Below are 25,565 nucleotides of genomic sequence, written 5' to 3'. Positions count from 1 at the left end.
TTGCCCATTCCTCATAGGACATATAAGCTTTGGATTCGGGGGCATCAGCTTACCCATTTTCTGAACAAATGCAAAGCATTCTCTGATTGGACATGGTGGAGAGCGAAATGTCACCTCATCAAATCGGAGAATGATTTGCATTCGTTGAGAAAACGCAAAGCATTTACAGCTAGTACACAATTCATGTTGTATTGAACCACTAAAAGCAAGTGTGCATGCTTTGGTTATTGATTTGCAGCAACATGAGTTACTGTCTATTATAAAGTAGTTGCATCTAAGTGGGTTTTTCACATTTTTGTATGTGCTAGTGAGTTTAATCACTTATTGTCTGCTGCCTGTCTCTGGTGTAGCTTTTTATGGATTCTCCACACAGTACCCAAGTTCCCAGGGGGGTTCTCCGTTTTCTCTTGCTGGATTATTTTATAATGCCAAGAAAACAGCATTGAGATTTTTGTAGCAAGATCAGTATATAGCAGGTGGCCAAAAAAAACTATTTCTACAAAGCTTGTTTTTGTATCTGACCCTTCAGTTATTGTAACTTTTTATTTTGTTGGCAGGTTTCCTCAATGGGAATAACACCTTTTTTTGTAGAAAGTGTCAGTGAGTTACAGCTTTGTGGCATCAAGCTGGTTACTGCGGTAAGATATAATTTTATTTTCATTTGATATGTTTTCCGTTTTGCATGACCGCTGATTTCTTAATCTTTATTCATTGTCTCCACACCCTGCAACTTTTGAAAACCATGACCCTGGCTTCAGACCTATTCTAACATGTCATCCTTAGCTTATTAGTTGCCATGTCTATAGGATAACTAACCAACAAAATGGCATTACCACTCTTGCTTTGTGCTCACAGTAACTTGCATTTAGTTAATATATATAATTGTATGTAATTGTTATTGAGGCTGAGAGATACTCGCGCTAATGTAGACCTTGCAATCTTTGGTTGTACCTGTACCTCTCATTAGGATAATGTCATTCCTTCACAGGTATTTTCCAGGTACGAAAAACACAGGCAGCTTATTCTGGAGGAGCTTTTCACCTCACTTGCCAGACTGCCGACAAGTAAAAGAAGCCTGCGGAATTTTAGGTATTCAATTTCATCTGCAGAAACCAAAGTCACCTGCTTCATTTCATGTTTGTGCCACATTTTAGATTATGCACATTTCAGTTCACATTTTTCAATGTGTTTTCAGCCACTGGTAATGTACAGTGCCTTGAACAAGTATTCATACCTCTTGAAATGTTCCACATTTTGTCATGTTACAACCAAAAGCTTAAACGTGTATTATTGGGATTTTATTTGATAGACCAACACAAATTGGTACATAATTGTGGAGTGGAAAGAAAATGATAAATGGTTTTCATTATTTTTTTTTTTTTTATCAAATCTAAATTGTGGCGTGCATTCGGCCCCCCTGAGTCAATACTTTGTACAACCAAGTTTTGCTGCAATTACAGCTGCAAGTCTTTTTGGAGAAGTCTACCAGCTTTGCAAATCTAGAGAGGAAAATTTTTGCCCATTCTTCTTAGCAAAATAGCTCAAGCTCTGTTAGATGGGGAGCGTCTGTGAACAGCAATTTTCAAGTCTTGTCACAGATTCTCAATTGGATTTAGGCCTGGACTTTGACTGGATCAGTCTAACACATGAATATGCTTTGATCTAAACCATTCCATTGTATCTCTGGCTGTATGTTTAGGGTCGTTCTGCTGGAAGGTGAACCTCCATCCACTTCGCTAGTCTTTTGCAGACCAACAGGTTTTTCTCCTTAGATTGCCCTCTATTTGGCTGCATGCATCTTCCCATCAACTCTGACTAACTTCCCTGTCCCTGCTGAAGAAAAGCATCCCCACAACAGAATACTGCCATCACCATGTTTCATGGTGGGGATGTTCAGGGTCTTCTGCCACACATAGAATTTTGCTTTTAGGCCCAAAAGTTAAACTTTATTCTCATCTGACCAGAGCACCTTCTTCTAAATGTTTGCTGTTTCTCACACATTGCTTCCAGCCAACTGCAAACTGACTTCTTATGGCTTTCTTTCAACAATGGCTTTCTTCTTGCCCCTTTCTATAAAGGCAGATTTGTGGAGTTCACGACTAATAGTTGTCCTTTGGACAGATTCTTCCACATGAGCTGTGGATCTCTGCAGCTCCTCCAGCGTTGCTGCCGTGTGCCTTTTGAATGCTTCTCTGATTAATGATCTCCTTTCCCAGCCTTTCAGTTTATTTGGATGGCCATGTCTTGGTAGGTTTGCATGGCGATGGATTGAACAGTGGTCCATGAGATGTTCAAAGATAGTTATTTTTTTGGGAGGAGGGGCTGCGTGTTCTTCATCTGCTATCTGAGTGTATCGTGTGCTACAGAGTTTTACTATACCAGCCGTCTGGCGGATGTTATACATGCCGTACACAAGATGTAGGAGTCCAACTTACTTCTTAACGTACAAGTTGTATTAAGATACAGAGATCACTTCGATTTATTTTTTTGTCCTATATTTGCCATCTGGATGACTGGGATTGTTTGATCTGCTGAGACGGTTCCCATCTGCTTCCATCCCCCTTTTCCCAGGGGGGTAGAGGAAAAAATGTAGTATTTGACCTGACTGGACACAGGGGGTCAATATTTTGAGGTGAGCAAAGCAACCTCTTTTGCTGGTGGTGGGCTCTTTACACTTGGAATCGGTGTTCCCTCATCTCTGAATTTCTCCACACAGGGATCTGAACACTGTTGTGACTTTCTTTGGATGTAGACTATTATTCATTATGTGATATAATATATTTGCGCTGCACTTTTTATACAATGATTTTTAAAAAAAAAATTTTTATAACCTAACCCTGCTTTAAACTTCTCCAACTTTAACCCTGACCGGTCTAGTGTGTTCCTTGGCCTTCGTGATGCTGTTTGTTTACTAAGGTTTTCTTAAACCTCTGAGGGCTTCACAAAACAGCTGTATTTATACTTAGACTAAATTACACACAGGTGGACTTACTAGTTAAGTGACTTCTGAAGGCAATTGGTTTCAACTAGATTTTAGTTAGGGGTATCCGAGTAAAGGGGGCTGAATACAAATGCATGCCACACTTTTCAGATATTTATTTGTAAAGATATTTGAAAACCATTTATCATTTTCCTTCCACTTGACAATTATGTGCTGCTTTGTGTGGTCTAGCACATAAAATCCCAATAAAATACATTTATATTTTTGGTTGTAACATGACGATGTAGAAAATTTCAAGGGGTATGAATACTTTTTCAAGGCACTGTATATATGAATGGTAAAGCAAAGAAATGTTTCTGCACAAAGCAAACACTTGCTAATATTTATGACTAGGATATTAATGAAATTCGGATCTAATGCACAACAATTTTTTTTCTGCAATACTAAATTAAGCTGTTGTCTCACCCTTAGTGTGAAATCAAAGTCTAAAAAGAAAAAAAACTTTGACTAGGCAGACCCTTTATTGCGGAAGAGACCTGCGATGTTTCTTCTGAAATGACCTACCTGCCCATAGTCTTCTGCAGAATATATGCTGAGTTTCACATGCACAGCTCAGTGTGAAGTCCGGCACAGTGCCTGTATGCCGGGATGTTGGGCGGCACAGTGGTGCAGGGGTTAGCACTCTAACCTAGCAGTAAGAAGGGTCGTTGGTTCGAATCCCAACCACGGCACTACCTGCCTGGAGTTTTCATGTTCTCCCTGTGCCTGCGTGGGTTTCCTCCGGTTTCCTCCTACACGCCAAAGACATGCAGGTAGGTTAATTGGCATCTTTTCAAAAATTGGCCCTAGTATATGAATGGGGACCTTGGCTTGTGGGCTCTTTGAGGGTAGGGACCGATGTGAGTGTGCAATGTACAGGGATAGGGACAATTGAAGACACTCACTCAGGTTGGACTGGTGTCTTTATTCAACCTTACTAACTATGTAACTATGACTGCCCTGCTGTGCGTTTACGGGAGAAATGTCATCCCACACCAGCCAATCAAGATGTCGAAAGACCGCCACCTCACAGGTGGCAGACTGTTGAATCAGAGGTAAGTATTTTGGATTCTAGTTCCACTTTTAAAATATCTGACACAACGGTTGTGTTACAGCTAACGCTTTTATTCGGTTTTGAAGATGCAATTGCCCAGATCTCAGAATCAGTGCAGTTAAAGCATTCAGAGTCCAACTCTTCAGCATCAAACATAGTAACTTTCAGTGGGTCTTGTACTCCCAGGTTTTGGGCAAGGGAAGCCATGGCTGTAACAGGTCCCAGTTATACTGACAGGTTCCCCTTCAGTTGGAAGTATCTTCTGGCATTGTATTCCCCTATATTCTTTTTAAAAACTGTTTTCTAAGTACCGTTGTAAACCTGTGTTGTATGCGGTTTACTTACAATTAACACTGTTGACAACCAGGTTAAACAGCAGTGACGATGATGGAGAAGCTATGTACATTCAGATGGTGACAGCGCTGGTCTTGCAGTTAATACAGTGTGTGGTCCACTTACCATCTGATAGAGATCATGCAGAGGAAGAGTCCAATAAAAAGGTAAGATTTTCCATCTTGCACTTCTGATCTATGTAGTTTAAAAAGGTATATCATAGTATAGGTAATTCTTGTGTCCCCTTTCCTTCCAGGTTGACCAGGATGTTTTTATCACCAACTCGTATGAAACAGCCATGAGGACTGCTCAGAACTTTTTATCCATTTTCCTCAAAAAGTTTGTAGACCTATTCATTTGATTACATAAATTTTTCCTGCACATCAACTATTTGTTCATGAACAATGCTTGTTCTTAGGTGCGGGAGCAAGCAAGCAGAGGAGGATTACAGGCCGCTGTTTGAGAACTTTGTCCAGGACCTTCTGTCTACTGTGAACAAACCTGAATGGCCAGCAGCTGAGCTCTTGCTTAGCTTGTTGGGAAGATTGTTGGTAGGAATCTTTAATTTATGAAGTATGTTTGTTGGTAATAAGTGGTAAACAGATCTAACACTGGTAGATTGTTACCCTTTTTGGGGGCTGTATGTGTTACACAGAGTATGAGCTTCGATGCTGTAGGTACCAGGTTACCCGCTGACAGGTCTGCAGTTACAGAGCTCACCACTGCCATCTGCTGGTGGTATCTGGTAGTTCTGGGGTTGTGTTAATTGTTATTGCTTATATAGGGTTTTCTTTGCAGTCTCATTTAAGAAAGTCCCATGTGGTCACTTTGGCTCCTTTTTAGTTGTGTCCATAATACCTTTTATTTCATTGTTGTCCCTTTTTTAGGTTCATCAGTTCAGCAACAAGTCAACAGAGATGGCTCTTCGTGTGGCTTCATTAGATTACTTGGGTACTGTGGCTGCACGACTCAGGAAGGATGCAGTTACCAGCAAAATGGACCAAGGCTTAATAGACAGAATCCTCAAACAGGTACAGAAAGAATGAGTATCACTGCCGGTTACTTTTCCTTACTTCATCTATAACGTTGTTATATTTCATTGACAAATGCAGATGTCGCGTCATTCTCATTCTACCTGAGCGAAAATATGCAGTTCCATACACAGACTGATTATAGTACAGCCGTGGCCAAAATTGTTGAGAATGACACAAATATAAATTTTCACAAAGTCTGCTGCCTCGGTTTTTATGATGGCAATTTGCATATACTCCAGAATGTTATTAAGAGTGATCAGATGAATTGCAATTAATTGCAAAGTCCCTTTTTGCTATGAGAATGAACTTAATCGCATGAAAAGAATTTCCAGTGCATTTGTATAGAAGGCTTCAGGGCTCCTAAGATAGTCCAGCAAGCGCCAGGGCGTCTCCTACAGTTGCTTCATCTGCGGGATTTAGGCACCACTAGGGCAGAGCTTGCTCAGAAAGGGCAACAAAGAAGCCACTTCTCTCCAGGAAAAATATCGGGATAGATTGATATTCTGCAAAAGGTACAGGGAATGGCCTGCTGAGGACTGGGGTAAAGTCATTTTCTCTGATAAATCCCTTTTCCAATTGTTTAAGGCATCCAGAAAAAAAAAACTTGTCCTGAGAAGAATAGGTGAGCGCTACCATCAGTCCTGTGTCATGCCAACAGTAAAGCATCCTGAGACCATTCATCTGTGGGGTTGCTTCTCGGCCAAGGGAGTGGGCTCACTCACAATTTTGCTTAAGAACACAGCCATGGATAAAGAATGATACAAAAACATCTCCAGAGAGCAACTTCTCCCAAGCATCCAAGAACAGTTTGACGTACAATGCCTTTCCAGCATGATGGAGCACCTTGCCATAAGGCAAATTTAATAAAGAAGTGACTCTGCCTGAGACAGAAGCTGGCGATATACAGGAAGAATCAGCTCTGCTTCCTCTAGTGCCGACTTGGATCTTGCCGCTGATGCTTGGGCCTGCCGACCTGCCATCCCAGAGGAGGAGATGCGGGCCACATTCATTTGGGCACCCATGGTGTACAGAATGCCCCACAGAACTGTAATTTCCTGCTTGTGTGATTGGTTTATTTGCTTTGCCAGAAGTCTGCACTAAGATGCAAGTCAGATTTTGGGCACCCCCTGCAACAAAAATGTTCTAGGGAGACTCTTTGGGAGATTCCCAAAGGGAAATCGTGTCATAATGGATGCAGACCCTACCAGTTTTCTTATTAGAACCCTGCAATTGCAGCAGTAATTATAAAGTCACTCCCGTTCTCATCCACTTTGCACATGGATAAATAGCTATTTCTTCAGAATAACAAAAGGTAGGAATCTGCAACAAAGTTTGGTCATATCTCTGCAGTGGCCACCCAGAGGGGAATATTTTTTTCCTCAACAAAAGTGGAGCAACTCTTTAATGAATAAATGGCTGATATGTGGACACATAAACTGAGGTTTTTGTTCTGAAGCAAATGTTCACTGCCTTTTTATTAGAGAACTATTGCTAAGGCTTTTTAGGCCCTACTTATATGGATCACAGGAGTGTAGTCGTTCTGCACTCCTATGACCCATTTACAGCTGACAGCTAAAGCCTGCCATTGGTTGCCATCACACTGCTGTGTTACTCCTCTCCGATGCCTGGACCTGCAGATAGCTTAGCCTCTCAGTGAGCTGCTGGGAGACTGTGCCAGCTTCTCCCACCCCCTACACAGCTTTCACAATGTTGGCACTGAAAAAGATGTAGGAAACCCTTTTTTCTTTATAGCCTATACCGTAGGTCCAAGGTATGGCTTAACTGTATTTAGAAAATATTCAGCTAGAGTCCATTTCCTCCTGCTAAGCTCCCTTTGATACTACCACATTGTCTTGGCCATGCAAAGCACTGCCTCTCAAATTTTCTTGGGAGAGAAGTGTAGGATTTGTGATTCCTAATCCATGTCAGTAAGATTTCCATTATCTGTATAATTGAGTTTTTGAAGATATTGTTTCATTAAATATACCGGTATGTTGTGTCCCTTGTTATTTTCTACAGGCTCCTGAAGGAGAAGATGAGATCCAACAGCTCCAAAAGGCTCTACTAGATTATCTAGAGGAGAACACAGAGACCGACCCATCACTAGTGGTGAGTTTCACTTTGTGTTAGATATTAATAGGGACATCTCAGGCCCATAAAGAAGTTTTGAGGTAAGTTTAAAGAGGAGCTCCAGCCTCCTTCAGAAAATAGGTCAGCAGCTGCAAATACTATAGGTGCTGACTTTAATTTAAGGACACTTACCTGTCCATGGACTGGGGGACCTATATGTGACCCGGGGGGGGGGGGGGTGGTGCGCAAACAAGCGGTGCTTCCCCTTTTGGGTGAAGCTGCGCTTTAAATCTACATCTTATTATTTTATATTCTTCTGTTTCCTTCAGTTTTCGCGGAAGTTTTATATAGCACAGTGGTTTCGTGACACTACAATGGAGACAGAGAAAGCCATGAAATCCCAGAAGGATGAGGACTCCGATGGAGCACATCATGCAAAAGAGGTTGAATCCACCGGAGAGATAATGCAACGAGCGGAAAAAAGGAAAAAGTTCCTCCGTAGCATCATTAGAACAGCACCATCACAGTTTAGCACTTTGAAGTAAGAACTAAATAGTAGTTTGCTTTTACTGCATTCTTTTTACTTCAGCACTGTAATAGTCATATCTGTCTTGCAGGTCAAGTTCTGACATAGTCGACTACGATGATGCTTGTTTGATTGTGCGTTATTTGGCCTCTATGAGGCCGTTTGCCCAGAGCTTTGATATTTATTTGACCCAGGTAAATATAAGAAATCCTTATGTAATAATTTGGTTATTCATTTGCTGATCTTGGGAACACCTATGCTTTGCACGTAGGAACTTCAGTCTATTGTCAGAGCAGATTATTTTAAATTTTTTTTTTAACATGAGATGCTTTTGAAATCTCTAAAGGGACCAATTATTATGTATTAACCCCTTTTTAATGAAGGTAGTTAGTATTCAGTCTAGGACCTGGCTCCATGAAGAATATTGTCTCCCCTCACTGCCTCCACTTCATGGATTACAGCACTCCACACACAAGTGTTCTAAAGTATTCCACTTGCATATGATTGATAGTGACATGGAGAGCCCAATACAGGTTGTTCTAAAATGACACATTTGATTTGTTTCAATTTTATAAGGTAATTTTATAAATTGGGCAATTGCCAAAACTCTTTTGGTTTTCAACACCTAGCTTTACTGAAGTAAACTTCAGCTTTATCTGATCGCGAAGGTGTTATTGGAGATTTATTGACAAGCATGGAAGCTCAGGGTCATTGTGATCATACCTGTAATTCTTCCTTTCTTAGGGATTACATACAAAGTGAATGAAAAGCTAAAAAAAGTCTTTGCTTTGGCAAATAACTCTGTTTATATGCTTTTTTTTTTTTTTTTTTCCAGATTCTGCGGGTACTTGGGGAGAATGCAATTGCAGTCCGTACGAAAGCCATGAAGTGTTTGTCTGAAGTGGTAGCTGTAGATCCAAGCATTCTTGCCAGGGTAAGTTCTGGATCTTGTAGCTGTGCAAAGCCTTGTCTACTCATTGAATGCTATAAAAACATACATTTTTACTTCCGCAGCTGGATATGCAGAGAGGTGTGCATGGGAGGCTGATGGACAACTCGACCAGTGTGCGAGAAGCAGCTGTGGAGTTACTTGGAAAGTTTGTACTCTGTAGACCCCAGCTTGCCGAGCAGTATTATGAGATGCTCGTTGAGAGAATTCTGGTGAGTGATAATCTTGTTTTTAGGTATTTGTTTCTGAGCTGTGCTATTTATAAATAATTTTTAACCTACCCTTCCGTCTGTTAAGTTGGGTAGTGATATACAGTATATAACATTTGTGCTTAAAAAAAAAAATTAAAAAAAAAAAAATATATATATATATATATATATATATACTTTTTTTTTTCAGTGGTAGATTATTAAATGTATGTGTCTTCAGGGAAAATTACATTTCTTAAAGTGTAACTAAAAGGGAGCTTTACTTGCCTTTCCTCCAACAGTCCCATCCTGTGCCAGCATCCTCTTCTGTGTGCTGGTTTTTGGCCAGCTTCATTGGCTGGCGCAGGATGACATCACTCCTACACATGCGCAAGAGCCAGTCATCCTGGCACACAGGGCAAACTGGCACGCTTCTGCGCTGGAGAACGTGGAGAGCAGGCAGTTAAGTGTTTACCTAGGCCTCGCATGCAAAAGCAGAGACATGCTGTAATGATTAGCAGGAACACAAGAGCTCTCTCTCCCTCTGTGACAGAGGCAGACCACTGTTCTACCTCTCCTACGAACGATTGCCAGGTCATGGCCGCCGGTCCCGCTGATTGGCGCCCGCAGCGTGCGCCCTGGAGCCGACAACAGGAATCTCTTACTGTTGCGTGATTTTGCGCTTAAGGGCTGCCCTGCCACAGGAAATATATATATGAGATGGTTCTTAAAGCGGGAGTAATCCCGCTGACGTGTTTTTTTTTATTTTTCCCCTGACCTGCAAGGGAAAAGTTATAATGAGCTAGTATGCGATGCATACTAGCTCATTATGAAATACTTACCTTAGAACGAGGCCCGACATCTCGCCCGAACTACGCCGAGGGAGCTGACCTGTTCCCTCTGTGTGCCTTCCGGGTATCGCGGCTCCGGCGCTGAGTGTGGCTGGAGCCGTGATATCGTCACTCCCGCGCATGCGCGCGGGATATCTTTCCGGCAGGGTCCAGCGTCTGACGCACTTTCAGCCCGTGCGCATGGGCCTCTGCAGTCAGCTGCGCATTGCAAAGGGAATATCTCCTAAACCGTATTTTTTTTACCTGCAGGTAAGCCTTAGTATAGGCATACCTGTAGGTTAAACTTCTAAAAACTACTTTACTACCACTTTAAGTGGTTAAAGTAGTATTTAACCCCCAGGTTTTTTTTTGTTTGTTTTGTAACTTTGAGCACAATAAAATAAACTTTCCTGAGTAAACTAGTAAAACTCTTACGTTGGCACATGCATTTTACATTTTCAATGTTGCTGGCTCCTGCTCTTTCAGTGCCCCTTCCCTGAACTTCCAGTCTTGACACTGGACAATGCAATTTCCAGTCAGTCTATTAGCTTGGAGTAGGGAAGGGTTTAAGAGAATGTCTTGCTGTCCTAGGTTACTGGGCTGTGTGCTTCTATTTGTGTATTCTGGGTGATTCCAAAGGATGCGGCAGAAGAAAAGGGGCAAGGTATGATGTTGAGGCTTTAGTCTCAACACAACCTGATCAAGGTGGTTTCTTCATTCCACCAGAACCAGGCACTGTGTTGCCATCATTTTTTCCTAACCCTGGATTGGCAATTCCTGCTTTTTTTTTTTTTTATTCTTTTTTTTTTTTTTTTTTTCTACCAGTGTCCATTCACCTGAATGTGGCAGCATAACCAGTTGTCATGAATGTGAAATATCCTATGTTTTCTGAGGTACTCCAAATTGTTTTTTTTTTTTTGGTAAACCAAAAATCCTAATTTATTCATATTAACAAAGCTTAAAGTGAACTTTGTAAATATAAAAATGTGATTTAGCGAACGGTACTGTTAAAGTGCAGACACAACAAACCTGTCAGTACCCTGTAAAGAACTTTACTGTGGAGCCCCTGAATTCAAAGCTCAGAATGTAGGGAAGGCCTACATTTTTTGTCCAGGACCCCTACTATAATTAAGTTCCCTTCTACCATTTCAGAGTCCAGTGGCAGAGCCCCTACTGACCAATGAGATTTTGGCATTTGGCAGTTGAATAGTGAGAATGGGGCTTGCCTGTGGAAGGAGTTTGTCGTCGTGCGAAAAATAAAGGTTCTGCATAAAGCTAGATCCTAAATTACCAGGTGGCCCCAGAGATTGCTGTTGAGATTACCATAGGTAATTAAATACAACACACAGTGACTACATTTTGGCAGCATTGCTAACCTGGCCATTTTTTAGGTAGATAACCTCAGTTTAAATTTGTTGTTTTTTTTGTTTTTTTTGCAGGTAAATTGCAATTCTTTTATTTTTATTTTTTGAGCCTGTAAAGTAGGGGTCACCAATCTTTCAAAGCAAAGGGCCAGTGGGACAGTTGTCTTTCAGTCTGTAGGGGGGACAGACATTGGTGTCACTGGGAGGAATAGTGCCCCATTATTGGTGTCAATGGGAAGAATAATACCCTATCCTTGGTATGGGAGATGTTGTGCCCCATCATTTGTGTCAGTGGTTGGAATAGTGTTTTGTATCAGTGAGAGGAACACTGCACCAAGGGCCAGATAAAGGCAAGAACATGGCTTCATCTGGACCCTGAGCTGCAGTTTGGAGACCACTGCTGTAAAGCATTGCACCAGCAATCAGCAGATCACCTTCAGATTTGTCGGTGTATCTGCGTGCCCGGACATCCTGTAGCTGAGGATGTTGGGGCTTGTAGTTCATTCGCACACAGGGCTGGGTGAGTGAATGACACGGCCATGTGGGCGGAGCCCTGCATGGCCACACTGTTTTTAAAAAGTGACAGTTTGTACAGGGTACTCCCCTCACTGCTGCCACAGGGAGTGGGCGCTGCAACTGCTGCATTGGGAACAATGTTACATGTTTCACTTAAAAAAACAAAACAAAAAACGAATGTAACAGGTTTCCAAAGGTGAACTTATCTTTTAACGGTTAGTGTACATGGGCATTTGTGCTTTGTTTTAAATGTTAATTGGTGAAGCACTTTGACAGGCATGGAATTTAATGTGTGCTTGGATCTTATAAAATATTGTACACTCGTGTTGCTATCAAGTGCCTATGTGCACAAACTTTTAAGCATGATTTTTTTGAGTGTTTTTATGGTTCCAAATGGTTTCAATTTTAGATACATTTTGACTTTACATTTCATAAAATTTAACAGCTCCTGTTTCCTTCCATCTTACAGGACACTGGTATTAGTGTAAGAAAGAGGGTAATAAAGATCTTGCGGGATATCTGTTTGGAACAACCAACGTTTCCAAAAATCACAGAGATGTGTGTAAAGATGATCCGCAGAGTCAACGATGAAGAGGGCATTAAGGTAAGGCTGGTGAAAGTGCCCCCATCCTGTCTGGCCATGAATATCTTGCTGTGTGTAGTATGTTGCTTGTTATAAGCATCACCTGCTAAGCGCTGCTGCGCTCCTTGATTTGTTTCACGAACCCCTGTCACTACTGGTTCCTTGGAGACCTAGGAGGCCAGTGGATGCAACCATAGTGCAGTGGGGTACGCTAGCATCTGACACAACTGGAAGTGTCGAAGATCGTTCAGCGCGAGTTATTTCAGCGTTTATTGCTGCTTGCAGTGGGACAGTTTAAGTTATGTTTGCTTTATTAGTGTGTACTTTTTACCACTTTTAAAAATAGCGACAGGGTTGCTTTAACGTTATAACGACATATTACATTACTCATCCTTCTTATCTACCTTTTTAGAAACTAGTAAATGAAACATTCCAGAAACTCTGGTTCTCTCCAACCCCTCAAAATGATAAAGTAGCAATGACCAGAAAGATCCTCAACATAACAGATGTGGTGAGAGCTTTTTTTTTTTTTTTTTATTGTGCATTTCCTCATACAAGTATGTACATTAGGTTTGATGGTGTGATCTCTTATGCAGGTTGCAGCTTGCAAAGACACTGGCTATGATTGGTTTGAACAGCTTCTTCAAAATGTGAGTATACATTACTTCCGTTTGTTCAAAATGTTCAACATCACCTGCCTCTGCACTAAATCATTAATGGGCCATCTTGTGTTCTTCAGCTTTTAAAATCGGAGGAGGATGCCTCATACAAACCGGTGAAAAAAGCCTGTACACAGCTGGTTGACAATTTGGTAGAACACATACTAAAGTATGAGGAATCCATGGCAGGTACAAAGACGTTTTGTTTTTTGCTTTGCTTTCAGCTTTGTGTTACAGAATCATGCCCAATGGACGAATTAAACTTGTTTCTCTTATTGCAGAGACTGACAACAAGGGTGTGAACTCGGGTCTGTTAGTTGCTTGTATTACCACTCTGTTCTTATTCAGCAAAATCAGGCCCCAGCTGATGGTAAAACACGCCATGACCATGCAGCCATATCTTACCACTAAGTGTAGTGTAAGTAATTTGCATTGTATTCATTTAAAATATGTATTTCATGGTAATTAACACTGGGAGCTGTTGTGAGCCTGGATGTCTTTATGGCTAAACTTGTATAATTCCTTTTATTGTGATATATTGCGCATGTCCTGATATGATTGTGACTGGTCAGACTGGTTTTTATGATACAAAAAAAGTGTTTTTGAAAGAGGTTTTCAATGGTATATATCCTCTGCTTTTGTTTACCCACCATATATTATATATTTATGGGAATGCAAATTGACTTGATTAATGTCCTCCAGTTAAATAACACACGTCTCCATGGAACTATAAAGAGAGAATGAAAATGGAAGTTATTTTATAAGAGTGGAGAAGACGTTCATCAGGCAATGGATGTGATGGGCAATGAGAGCTATTGCCTTAAACCAGTTACCTGGCAAATATTTAGCAGGTCAAGATTAAATCGGACTTTGAGGTTATCGAGAGAAGTAATTGGTTTTAGTGTTCTCTTTTAGCCCTCTGTTCACGCTAGTGTGGCTTTAAAAAAAAGCCTAAAAATAGAAAACGAATGTAGCCACCACCTCTAATGATTCGTAAGCTGCAACATATTGTATTTCTGGTTTAATACCGCTTTAATGTGGAAGCCAAGGCAAAGTGTATTTCTGTCTATAATCCTTTCTACTAATCAATGTATTTAACCACAGTAGTATTGCGCTGCAGGCTTCTGATAATCAGATACTTAGGGGACTGTCTATAAAATTTGCTTTCTGGAATGTGTCTACATTTCTGCTAGTGTAATGAATAATGTTTGTAATACATGTCTTGATAGTTTTGCCGTTGCCTTTTGCCAGGTGAATGTAACTCGCTAAGAAAAAGCCCTAACAACATTCGACAATGAAAATTAACATCCAACAGTTGTTTTGTGCGTTTCCCTCTTAATACCAGACTTGAATGGCCTTGTATGGAATTAGCGGGCACCCTATGCCTTTTTTTTTTTTTCTTATAGGCTCTCTCTAACCTCTATTGCAGAGCCTAGTATAAATTTTGGTGAGACCCCATGCTGTTTTTTTCTTTGATTACACCAACTTGCCTGTCCACCTAGTCCTATTGGGGAATGCTTTGCATTCATACAGAAAATGCAAAGCTTTCACTATGGCACCCATGCCAAGCAGCTGACCACCTGTGTTCAGAATGCAGTAAGCAGCTGTTTGGCAGGGGACCCAGAAGCAGATGGCAATCACTAGCGTGGCGGCGTCTGCTTCACTAATTTACAGCTTTCAGCTTTTAACTGCCAGGTACGGCATATTCGAAGTTCCATTACTCCAAGCTCGACCAATGCAACTATGAATAAAAAAAAAAAAAAAACGTGCCTGGAATTGTCGAGTGTTATTGGGACTGTTTTTCTCTCAGGATTGAATATTAGAGCAAGTTATTACAAACATTACAGCTATTATTCATTTCCCTGACATGAATGTTGAGACCTGTGCAAAGCATTTATTTGTTTTGTACAATTAGGCCCCCTAATCCTGAATCGGTTAGGGTAATAGCTTCATGTGCTGTAGTTTTGGTACCACAATAAAATGTCATAGGTCATGGTACCATCATTGCTTAGAGGGCACACAGGAAGTGGAGTTCAGTAACAGCAGTGCTACTTTGCACCTTCCAGACTTGACCTGTCCCTTAGGCATTGGTGTAATAGAAGACATAGCCATAGGGTCTGTGGTAGATGGAGTCACAGTCTGGCACTGGTTTTTAATTTTTCCTAAAAGTTCAAGTTGAACAAACCTCTAAATTTTTGGATTCTGCTTTTTTTTTTTTTTTCCTTCCAGGCTACAGTCTAAGATCATGCTCCACCTTTCACTTTTATTAATTCAGACCGTGTCATTTGCATCAATAACATGTACTCTGTTGAAAGAAATGTTCTTCTACTGACAGTACTTCAATTTTCTTCCTTAGACTCAGAATGATTTCATGGTAATATGCAATGTTGCAAAAATCTTGGAACTAGTTGTGCCATTGATGGAGCACCCAAGTGAGACCTTCCTTGCTACGATAGAAGAAGATCTAATGAAGCTCATCATCAAATATGGCATGACTGTAAGATGCTTAACTGTCCTTTTTTATTCTCATTTTCCCTGTAAATGTATTGATTAGCAAACAATTTCCAATTGTTTAAAGCAAATCTAATGATTAATGAGCAGCTGCCTGACAGAAGTGTACACATAATTCTCTTTCCACAACAGCTTCTCCGGACCATCAATAGAGGGGAGCTGAATACAGTGGGGAAAGTAATTTGGTCACCTGCAGACTTTGTAAGTTTGCTCACTTGCAAAGAAACGAAGGGTCTATAATTATCATAGGTGTATTTTAAATGACAGAGACAGAATATCAACCAAAAATTCACGATACAAATGTTAGAAATTGAGTTGCAATTCAGTGAGTAAAATAATGTATTTGATCCCCTACCAACCAACCATAATTCTGGCTCCCATAGTCTGGCTACTGTGTGTGCAGATGTGGTACAAAGATTAGTCCTGTAAATTTAAAATGACAACTCGTTATGTGTATAAATAACAACTGTCCATAGAATCTTTTATTCAAACCTCACCATCATGGGCATGACCAAAAAGCTGTCAAAGGATGTCGGGAACAAGCTTGTAGATCTGCCCAAGGCTGGAATGGGCTACAAAGACCATCAACAAGAAGCTTGGTGAGCAGTAAGGATGAGCTCAGGTGTGTTTGCACAGCTCACGTGCAAAGCCCACCAGGAAGTCAGCGATGCGCTAATCATAGGCAGTGAGGCGACGTCCCAATGCACGGCTGCGCAGATCAGGAAATGTTTCACTGCCTGTGATAAGTGCAGTGCCGACTTCCTGGCAGGCTCTGCACGTGGGCTGTGCAAACACGCTGGAGTTCATCCTTAGTGAGGAGACAACTGGTGGATCGATTATTCGCAAATAGGAAATACAAAATAACCATCAATCGCTCTCGGCCTGGAGCTCCATGCAAGTTTTCCCCTCATGGCGTAAGGATGATCATAAGTAAAGTGAGGGATCAGCCCAGAACTACACGGGAGAAGCTTGTGAATGATCTTAAGGCAGTTTGGGCCACAGTCCCCAAACAAACTATTGGTTTCAATACGCCGCCATGGATTGAAATCCTGCAGCGCCCACAAGGTCCCCCTCCTCAAGAAAGCACGTGTACAAGCCCATCTGAAGTTTACCAATGAACATCTACAGTGCCTTGCGAAAGTATGCCCCCTTGAACTTTTCAACCTTTTGCCACATTTCAGGCTTCAAACATAAAGATATAAAAATTTTATTTTTTGTGAAGAATCACCAACAAGTGGGACACAATTGTGAAGTGGAACGAAATCTATTGGATTTTTGAAACTTTTTTAACTAATAAAAAAATGAAAAGTGGGACGTGCAAAATTATTCAGCCCCCTTGCGTTAATACTTTGTAGAGCCACCTTTTGCTGCGATTACAGCTGCAAGTCGCTTGGGGTATGTCTCTATCAGTTTTGCACATCGAGAGACTGAAATTCTTGCCCATTCTTCCTTGCAAAACAGCTCGAGCTCAGTGAGGTTGGATGGAGAGCGTTTGTGAACAACAGTTTTCAGCTCTTTCCACAGATTCTCGATTGGATTCAGGTCTGGACTTTGACTTGGCCATTCTAACACCTGGATACGTTTATTTGTGAACCATTCCTTTGTAGATTTTGCTGTATGTTTGGGATCATTGTCTTGTTGGAAGATAAATCTCCGTCCCAGTTTCAGGTCTTTTGCAGACTCCAACAGGTTTTCATCCAGAATGGTCCTGTGTTTGGCTGCATCCATCTTCCCCTCAATTTTAACCATCTTCCCTGTCCCTGCTGAAGAAAAGCAGGCCCAAACCATGATGCTGCCACCACCATGTTTGACAGTGGGGATGGTGTGTTGAGGGTGATGAGCTGTGTTGCTCTTACGCCAAACATATCGTTTTGCATTGTGGACAAAAAGTTTGATTTTGGTTTCATCTGACCAGAGCACCTTCTTCCACATGTTTGGTGTGTCTCCCAGGTGGCTTGTGGTAAACTTTAGACGAGACTTTTTATGGATATCTTTGAGAAATGGCTTTCTTCTTGCCACTCTTCCATAAAGGCCAGATTTGTGCAGTGTACGACTGATTGTTGTCCTATGGACAGACTCTCCCACCTCAGCTGTAGTTCTCTGCAGTTCATCCAGAGTGATCATGGGCCTCTTGGCTGCATCTCTGATCAGTCTTCTCCTTGTCTGAGCTGAAAGTTTAGAGGGACGGCCAGGTCTTGGTAGATTTGCAGTGGTCTGATACTCCTTCCATTTCAAAATGATCACTTGCACAGTGCTCCTTGGGATGTTTAAAGCTTGGGAAATCTTTTTGTATCCAAATCCGGCTTAAAACTTCTCCACAACAGTATTACGGACCTGCCTGGTGTGTTCCTTGGTCTTCATGATGCTCTCTGCGCTTTCAACAGAACCCTGAGACTATCACAGAGTAGGTGCATTTATACAGAGACTTGATTACACACAGGTGGATTCTATTTATCACCATCAGTCATTTAGGACAACATTGGATCAATCAGAGATCCTCGCTGAACTTCTGAAGTGAGTTTGCTGCACTGAAAGTAAAGGGGCCAAATAATTTTGCACGCACCACTTTTCAGTTTTTTATTTGCTAAAAAAAGTTTCAAAAATCCAATAGATTTCGTTCCACTTCACAATTGTGTCCCACTTGTTAGTGATTCTTCACAAAAAATAAAAATGTTATATCTTTGTTTGAAGCCTGAAATGTGGCAAAAGGTTGAAAAGTTCAAGGGGGCCGAATACTTTCGCAAGGCACTGTAAATGATTCTGACAAGGAATGGTAGAAAGTGTGGTCAGATGTGACCAAAATTGACCTCTTTGGCATGAACTCGATTCGCTGTGTTTGGAGGGAGAAAATGCTGACTTTGACCCTAAGAACACCATCCTTACAGTCGAGCACAGAGGTGGAAATGTGCTTTGAAGCTGTTTCTCTGCTAAAGATACAGGCCGACTTTGTCACATTAAGGGGCCAATAGATGGAGCCATGTATTGTAAAATCTTGGTTGATAACCTTCTTCCCTCAGCCAGAACACTGACGATGGGTTGTGGATGTGTCTTCCAGCATGACAATGACTCAAAACACCGCCAAGCCAACAAAGGAGTGGTTCAAGAAGAGGTCATGGAGTGGCCTAGCCAGTCTCCAGACCCTAATCCTGTAGAAAATTTATGGAGGGAGCTGAAACTTAGAGTTGCCAAGGGACAGCCAAGAAAACTTAAAGCGGACATTTTTTCTGCCAGTAAATAGCTTATACAGCCCGCTTCCTGTTTCTTGTCTGGTAAAGTGCCTAGGCGTTTGACATCATACACAGCTCTGTCTCTCTCGTGAAAGTTTGCCAGGAATGGTGGGAAGATGAGTCATAAGAGGGCCAATTAGAACTGCAGAGCTGGAGGTGTGCCACTGTGTAACTCTGTGTAAATACAGGAAGTGAACAGGGCAGCAGCTTCTGCTGCAGGCAGACTCAGTGGAGGGAGATTTCTGCAGCATATTTGTCAGGTACAGAATCACAGTGTATATAAAATATGCAAAGTGGTTGGAGGGAAGCTTCAAAATGACAAAGGTGCTTTTATTAAAAATTATGTGAGTAGACTGCAGTTCCTCTTTAAGGATTTAGAGAAGATCTGTAAAGAGTGGACCAAAATCTCTCCTGAGATGTGTAAAAACCTGCTAACCAACTATAAGAAACCTCTGTGCTTTCCAACAAGGGTTTCTCCACCAAGTACTAAGTCATGTTTTGCTTGGGGATGAAATACTTATTTTAATCACAGAACTGCAACTCAATTTATAACATTTGTATCATGTCTTTTCTGGATTTTTGGTTGATATTCTGTTCCTATAATTTAAAATGCACCTATGATAAAAATGATAGACCTTTCATTTCTTTGTAGGTGAGAAAACTTACAAAATCTGCAGGGGATCAAATAATTTTCCCCTGCTGTAGTAGAAGACAACTGACTTCATTTATCCAAATACAGACCCAGTACAAAGCTTCATTTACTGGTGACCAGGAGCAGCTGTGGCAGGAAGAAAGGATTTAAACCCACTGCTTCAAGGCTGAAAGACCTGTGTCTAAAATTCCTGGTTATGAGCAAAATGGGTACCCCTGGCAATCAAATATTTTCTCGTTCATTGAGGGACAGGTAATACTGATGCCTGTAAGGGGATTGCACACTAGAAAATAGAAAAGTTGTAAGTCAGCTCCTGTATAACCCTCCTCTACTCAGCAAGCCTCAATCTTTTTCTAGTTTCCTAGGTGGATGAGCCTTTTTATTTTTTATTTTTTCCAGCTGTCGAGAAAAGTCTAACCACATTTTTGTTGGCATTTTCTCATTCAAAATGTTTCCTTCTGGATGATTCTTCTGTCAACTTCAATCAAGATTTTTCACTACATGCTGCTCTTTATATAGCAGCTATCCAAATTGGCCTTTCCTAAGCATCACTTTGGATTGTCGTGTCAGCCACTGCTGGACTGAACATGCAGGGCTAGCTTGTAACATGAGCTTAGTGCACTGGGATCTGCACTGTGGTGCTTTCCAAACTTTTATGTAGAGATTAAAGTTAACATGAGAGTTTTTATAGTCCAAAGCTGTGGCACTGCCTCGGCACTTGGCCCTGTCTGAGGACTCACTTTGTGAATAAGGCCCAATGTCTTCTCTCGATGCCCTTTCTTACGCTCTCCTTAATCAGATGAATGATGGCTTTTTTGCCAAGATGCTTGTGCCTAGCTTCATGGCTGATGACATTGTGCTGGATCTTGTGGGATTCAGAGCAGCTTAGATTTATGGCTTGTGTTCAGGATTAAAAAGGATTTGTTCTCTGCTGGTACCATAAATACTTTGGTATACATTGCTAAGCAGGATTGGTTGTCTCGCTAAGCAACCTTTTTTTGCCATGGAGTTTCATCCCCATAGTCTTAAGGGTTATGCATTTAAGGCCTCAGTCCTTAAGTAGACTGGCTGGTCTTTCTCACCTGGACTTACTTTTTTTTATTATTATTATTCATTAGGTGCCCTCTTGAGCCCAGTTCCTTCTGGAAGTTGCCCCAATTTTTTGTTTCCCCTGTTATGATGGGTTCTGGTTTCTTGCTGGTTCTGGTTAAGTGCTTCCTTTGTGGAGTCATTCCTCTCTGGTGTTGACCTTCTTTATTCTGGTCTTGTGCATCAGGTTTATACTCCATGTTGTTGCTTAGGTTGTGTTGTTAAGTTCCCCCATCTAGTAGGAGACTCCACTTCATCTGCTTTCATAGTTTTTCACTGGTCCTGAAAGCAAATCCAGGGCTGCAAGTAGTACACTGGGTTTTGGTTTGGGAGGGTATAGGTTATTGGGGAGATGGTGGTGGTTTTCTAGGAGGGAGTAATTGGAGTGTTGCAGGAGCCTTTTTTGTTTTCATGATGCTGTTTTAAGCCCCTTTCACACTTGTCCGACTTCAAAGTCACACAATTTCGCTGCAATTTGGGATCAGTACGACTTTGTACCACTTTGTCACACTATGAGTGACAAATGAAGTAAATACAACACAATAGACATACTAATTACTGTCTGATAACTGCTCTCTGCCTGAAAAGTAATCCCAGTTTTCAAAATATAGCCTTGCTACTTCCACCCATGCTCTTTCTCTTTATCTTGTCTTTGTAGTTTGGGTCACACAAATCATAAATAGCTGGGCGCTCACGGATAAATCAAATGATTTGCTCGTTGTAAAGGACATCTCTTTTTTGGGCTGTTTGGCGCACATTGTTTTTAAAGAAAATACGATTTTTGTACTTAACAGTGAAATCCCTTTTTTGGAGTTCATTGAGAGACACAAGTCCCACAACTCTGTTTCTGTTTGTGCTCTTGGTACCGCTTTACCACAAAACTAAAGCAAACTGGGTAGAGAAGGTTGTTATATGGGTGCTGTATGCCAGGGTTCAGTCCCATAGGTGGCAATATAAACCCCACTGTATCGCAATACCAGTGTCCCTCCATGGACTCTGCTTATTTTTCTGAGCAATTTGCAGGGACAGGTAAGGATGTCCACTTTTTTAAAGTTTCATTAAAGCCACTGTAGCAACTGTATATGGAACATCATGACATCTAACATCAAAAGCAAACATTTCTAGTACACATGAAACAAATGTTTTTACATATACAGGTTTTACATCGTCATATCCAGCAGTCCTGTAGGATCAGCGGGCACATTTGGAAAGCTGTGATGAAGCCTGAGACCTCACTCCTGGAAGCTTTTTTGTCTATTCTTATAATAGTTGGCATCAACCGCGGGAGCTGCTGCCAATCACTCGCCCCACTGGAGACCCTCCCCTTAAGCCTCACAACAGTGTGTGCTGGTTGGGGAGGCTGTTGCCTATAAATCAGTGGTCATCAACCCTGTCCTCAGGGCCCACTTACAGGCCAGGTTTGCAAGATAACTGAGATACATCACAGGTGATATCATTTGCTGCTCAGTGATTGCAGTATTCTAGTTTCCATCTCCCCAAGGTAATATATTCAACCTGGCCTGTAAGTGGGCTCTGAGGAGAAGGTTGATGACCACTGCAATAAATCATTACTGCTTGAGCTACCCCACAGGCAGACACAGATCAGGTGGGAAGAAGAGAGGAAGCTGAAGCCATTCATCCTGTTGGAGGAATCCTTCCCGCTAATAGTCACGTGGTGAAGCTTCCAGAGGTAAAAGGAGGAAATGAAAAGCTTCCTCCCTGTGAACTGGAGGAGCATGCACAATGGCAGCACAATAGCCAGAAGGACAACACAAATAAACAGACACAAAAGCTGTGTTTTTGTTTTGTATATGTACCCCACCTAGACCAGTTGTACAAGGCGTACCTAACTTTATTTTATCCCATGCAGCTGGCACCTGATAATCCCTGTTTTATACATAATCACCTACACCCTCCCTCACTTTATTTTCTCTTTCAGCCCAGTCTAAAAAATATAAAACTGATTTGTCAGGCCACATGAGGTGTATGTAGGAATACATCCCCCACAACCTGGAGGGGGAATGCAACCACTGATCGACAAAAGTTTTCCAGCTTGTCTCTTTGACAGAAGATGATCAACTTCTGTTGAGTGGGGACTCCCATACCGTGATCAAATTTCGGTCGGTGTGTGGCCAGTTTTAACCTTTAAAGAGTACGCTTCTACGCAGTGCCGTTCATGCAAGGTCCAATTTACAATTCTATATAACAGTGGATTGAAATGGAAAAGCTGAGGTATCTGGAGCAGCCAATAAGATTTAAGCTTTCAAATTGTAGATAAATAGCAGCTATACTGTTTGGGTACCACAACAGGTTTATTTCCTGATTATCTTATTTGTGTTTAAGTTGCCCAGTATTCACGTATTTGTATTGGCGTCTTGTCCATTTTATTTTAGTAACCTAACCCCTTCACACCGACATAACGCAAATATGCTTGAAGGGGTTGTACCGGGGAGATGCCCGCAGCAGCAGGCACCAAGATGTATTATGTTGTCGTTCAGCCCACCACCTTCCACAGATCGCCCGGGCTCTCCTGTCCCACCAGGAGACCCGAGCAACCAGCCAGCACATCCCTTGGCTGGCTGGAGACCTGAAAGTGGTTGTAAACCCTTACAAACCACTTTGACCTACATGTAAACCTAGATTAAGGCTTACCTGTAGGTCCAAGAAATATCTCCTAAACCTGTATGGTTTAGGAGATATTTGCCCGTAGACAGTGGTGCGCAGCATTCTCAACGACGGAGCTGCCGCGCGTGTCGGCTCCCGTGCGCATGCGCGGGAGTGACATCATCGCGGCTTCGCCGAAGGACAGCGGCGGAGCTGCGAGACCCCACCAAGAAGATGGATGCGGCGGACTACAAGGGACAGCGGCGACTTCGCTAGCTCCTGTGTCAGGTAAGTGACACATAATGGACTACTATACAATGCATAGTAGTCCATTATGCTTTGCCTTTGCAGGGAATGAAAGAGGAAGTAAACTCATCAGGGTTTACTTCCTCTTTAACGAAACAGTAATCTTCTTCGATCAGGTTTGGCGCCTTTAAGTCGGAAGACTTAAAGGCGCCAAATTTAAAAAAGACAACATTCAAAACAGCCAAACCTGGCGTTTTGAATGCTTTTAAGTGCAAAGGAGGGATTTGGAGTCTTACAGACCCCAAATCTCTCCCTAAAGAATACCTGTCACTACCTATTACTGTCACAAGGGATGTTTACATCAGAAAAAAATTGAAGGCGCCCCATCCCTCTGTGTTCGTGCGCAGAAACAAACGCATATATGTCCTGCCCGCAATTGTAAACTATATATATATATATATATATATATATATATATATATATATATATATATATTATAAATAAATCATGCTGCATCTAAAGAAAAAAACATGAATGTGTAAAACTAATAAAAATGTGCAACCAAAAAGGGCATATGCAAACATGCTGAGATAAATCGAAAACGGTATTTAAACTGTGTAGTCCAAGAAGTGCTTGACCCAATGTGAACACCCAGGACAAACTTTTCAGAAGAACTATTTTTCTGTTCATCAAAGTAAGTAAAACAGAGGTGCTTACCAGATGTGCTGGATCTCAAATTATGGAGATCAGATAGGCACACATAGGAAGGATCACTTGGCCAAAAAATATGTATCCACAGACTCTTCTAATAGCGAGATCCCCCCTCCTGTAGCGGCTTTACTCTGCTGCAATATTCCTCACAGAGCCTTTGGCAAAATAAACTCCTCCAAGGGATATATTATGAAATGGAAAAAAGAGGCTTCATGGTACACTACTCGAATTAAAAGGTGTTTTATTCTTAAAATATCATAAGCACTGACATCCGTACAAAACAGCATTCGGTGTATTCATCCCAGCCGTTGCTCATGCCAGCTGATGCGTGGTGACGTTACGACCTGTAGCTCTACCCGACGCGTTTACCCGTACAAGGCTTTGACTGGGAAAGGAGACTGTGTCTGGACATCTCACCCCACTATATATATATATATATATATATATATATATATATATATATTATACACACACACACGCAAACAGGAGAGACACCGGAACCACCATTAAGCGCTACATCCTAAGATGTCATTAGTATATACTACACACCTTAGTACCAGTTGGTACTAATTGCTCTGCAAATTCACAAAGGATTTGTTTGCATTTATACAACCTAATGGAAACCAAATAGATATGTTAAACCATTACATGTACCTCTAGCATATCTATTTGGTTTCCATCATGTTGTATAAATGCAAACTAATCCTTTGTGGAATTTGTAGAGCAATTGGTACGAATGTGTTTAGTATATAATAAAACACCTTTTAATTTGATTACTGCCCCATGAAGCCTTTTCTTTCCATTGCATAATACATCCTTTGGAGGCGTTTATCTTGCCAAAGGCTCTGTGAGGAACATTGCATCAGAGGAAAGCCGCTACAGCAGGAAGGATCTCGCTATTGGAAGAGTCTGTGGATACATCTTTTTTGGCCAAGTGATCCTTCTTGTGTGTGCCTATCTGATCTCTATAATTTGAGATTCATCACATATGGTAAACGGCGCTGTTTTACTTTGATGGACAGGAAAATAGTTTGTTCTTCCGAGAAGTTTGTCCTGTTCACATCGCAACATGCACCTTTTGGACTACACAGTATAAATATTGTTTTTGATTTATCTCAGCACATTTATTAATCACAGCATGTTTGCATTTATATATGCCCTTTTTGGTTGCACATTTTTATTGGTTGTATACAACTCTAAACTGGTAACCTGTAGACATTTTTAAAGCATCGCCTATGGAGATTTCTAAGTATCATAGTTTGTCACCATTCCACGAGTGTGCCCAATTTTAAAGCATGACATGCTTGGGTATCCATTTACTCAGGGTAACATCTTTCACATTATACAAAAAAAAATTGGCTAACTTTACTGTTGTGTTTTTTTTTTTTTCTTTGTTCATGAAAGTGTATTTCTTCCCAAAAAATTGCATTTGAAAGGCC

At 41.3% G+C, this 25,565-nt stretch overlaps 1 protein-coding gene across 6 annotated transcripts in view; it reads left to right on the top strand.

Moving 5' to 3' along the window:
* Nucleotides 1-25,565, top strand: part of NIPBL (NIPBL cohesin loading factor) — a 242,831-nt gene that overhangs the window by 165,902 nt on the left and 51,364 nt on the right. For all 6 annotated transcript variants that reach the window (XM_077462850.1, XM_077462847.1, XM_077462848.1 and 3 more), the window contains 17 exons: nt 558-638; nt 989-1,089; nt 4,402-4,534; nt 4,624-4,706; nt 4,786-4,918; nt 5,255-5,398; nt 7,421-7,510; nt 7,801-8,012; nt 8,089-8,191; nt 8,833-8,931; nt 9,012-9,158; nt 12,314-12,448; nt 12,840-12,938; nt 13,024-13,077; nt 13,167-13,275; nt 13,368-13,504; nt 15,443-15,583. In XM_077462850.1, the coding sequence (XP_077318976.1) occupies nt 558-638; nt 989-1,089; nt 4,402-4,534; nt 4,624-4,706; nt 4,786-4,918; nt 5,255-5,398; nt 7,421-7,510; nt 7,801-8,012; nt 8,089-8,191; nt 8,833-8,931; nt 9,012-9,158; nt 12,314-12,448; nt 12,840-12,938; nt 13,024-13,077; nt 13,167-13,275; nt 13,368-13,504; nt 15,443-15,583 (2,001 nt within the window). The remainder of the gene's footprint in view (nt 1-557; nt 639-988; nt 1,090-4,401; nt 4,535-4,623; nt 4,707-4,785; nt 4,919-5,254; nt 5,399-7,420; nt 7,511-7,800; nt 8,013-8,088; nt 8,192-8,832; nt 8,932-9,011; nt 9,159-12,313; nt 12,449-12,839; nt 12,939-13,023; nt 13,078-13,166; nt 13,276-13,367; nt 13,505-15,442; nt 15,584-25,565) is intronic.

This window comes from Lithobates pipiens, unplaced genomic scaffold (genome assembly GCF_037356315.1).
Source record: "Lithobates pipiens isolate NorthernLeopardFrog02 unplaced genomic scaffold, aLitPip1_a1.2 Scaffold_3, whole genome shotgun sequence".
Taxonomy (NCBI): Eukaryota; Metazoa; Chordata; class Amphibia; order Anura; family Ranidae; genus Lithobates; species Lithobates pipiens.
Note: the sequence above shows the minus strand (reverse complement) of the source record. Positions and strands in the feature narration are given on the sequence as shown.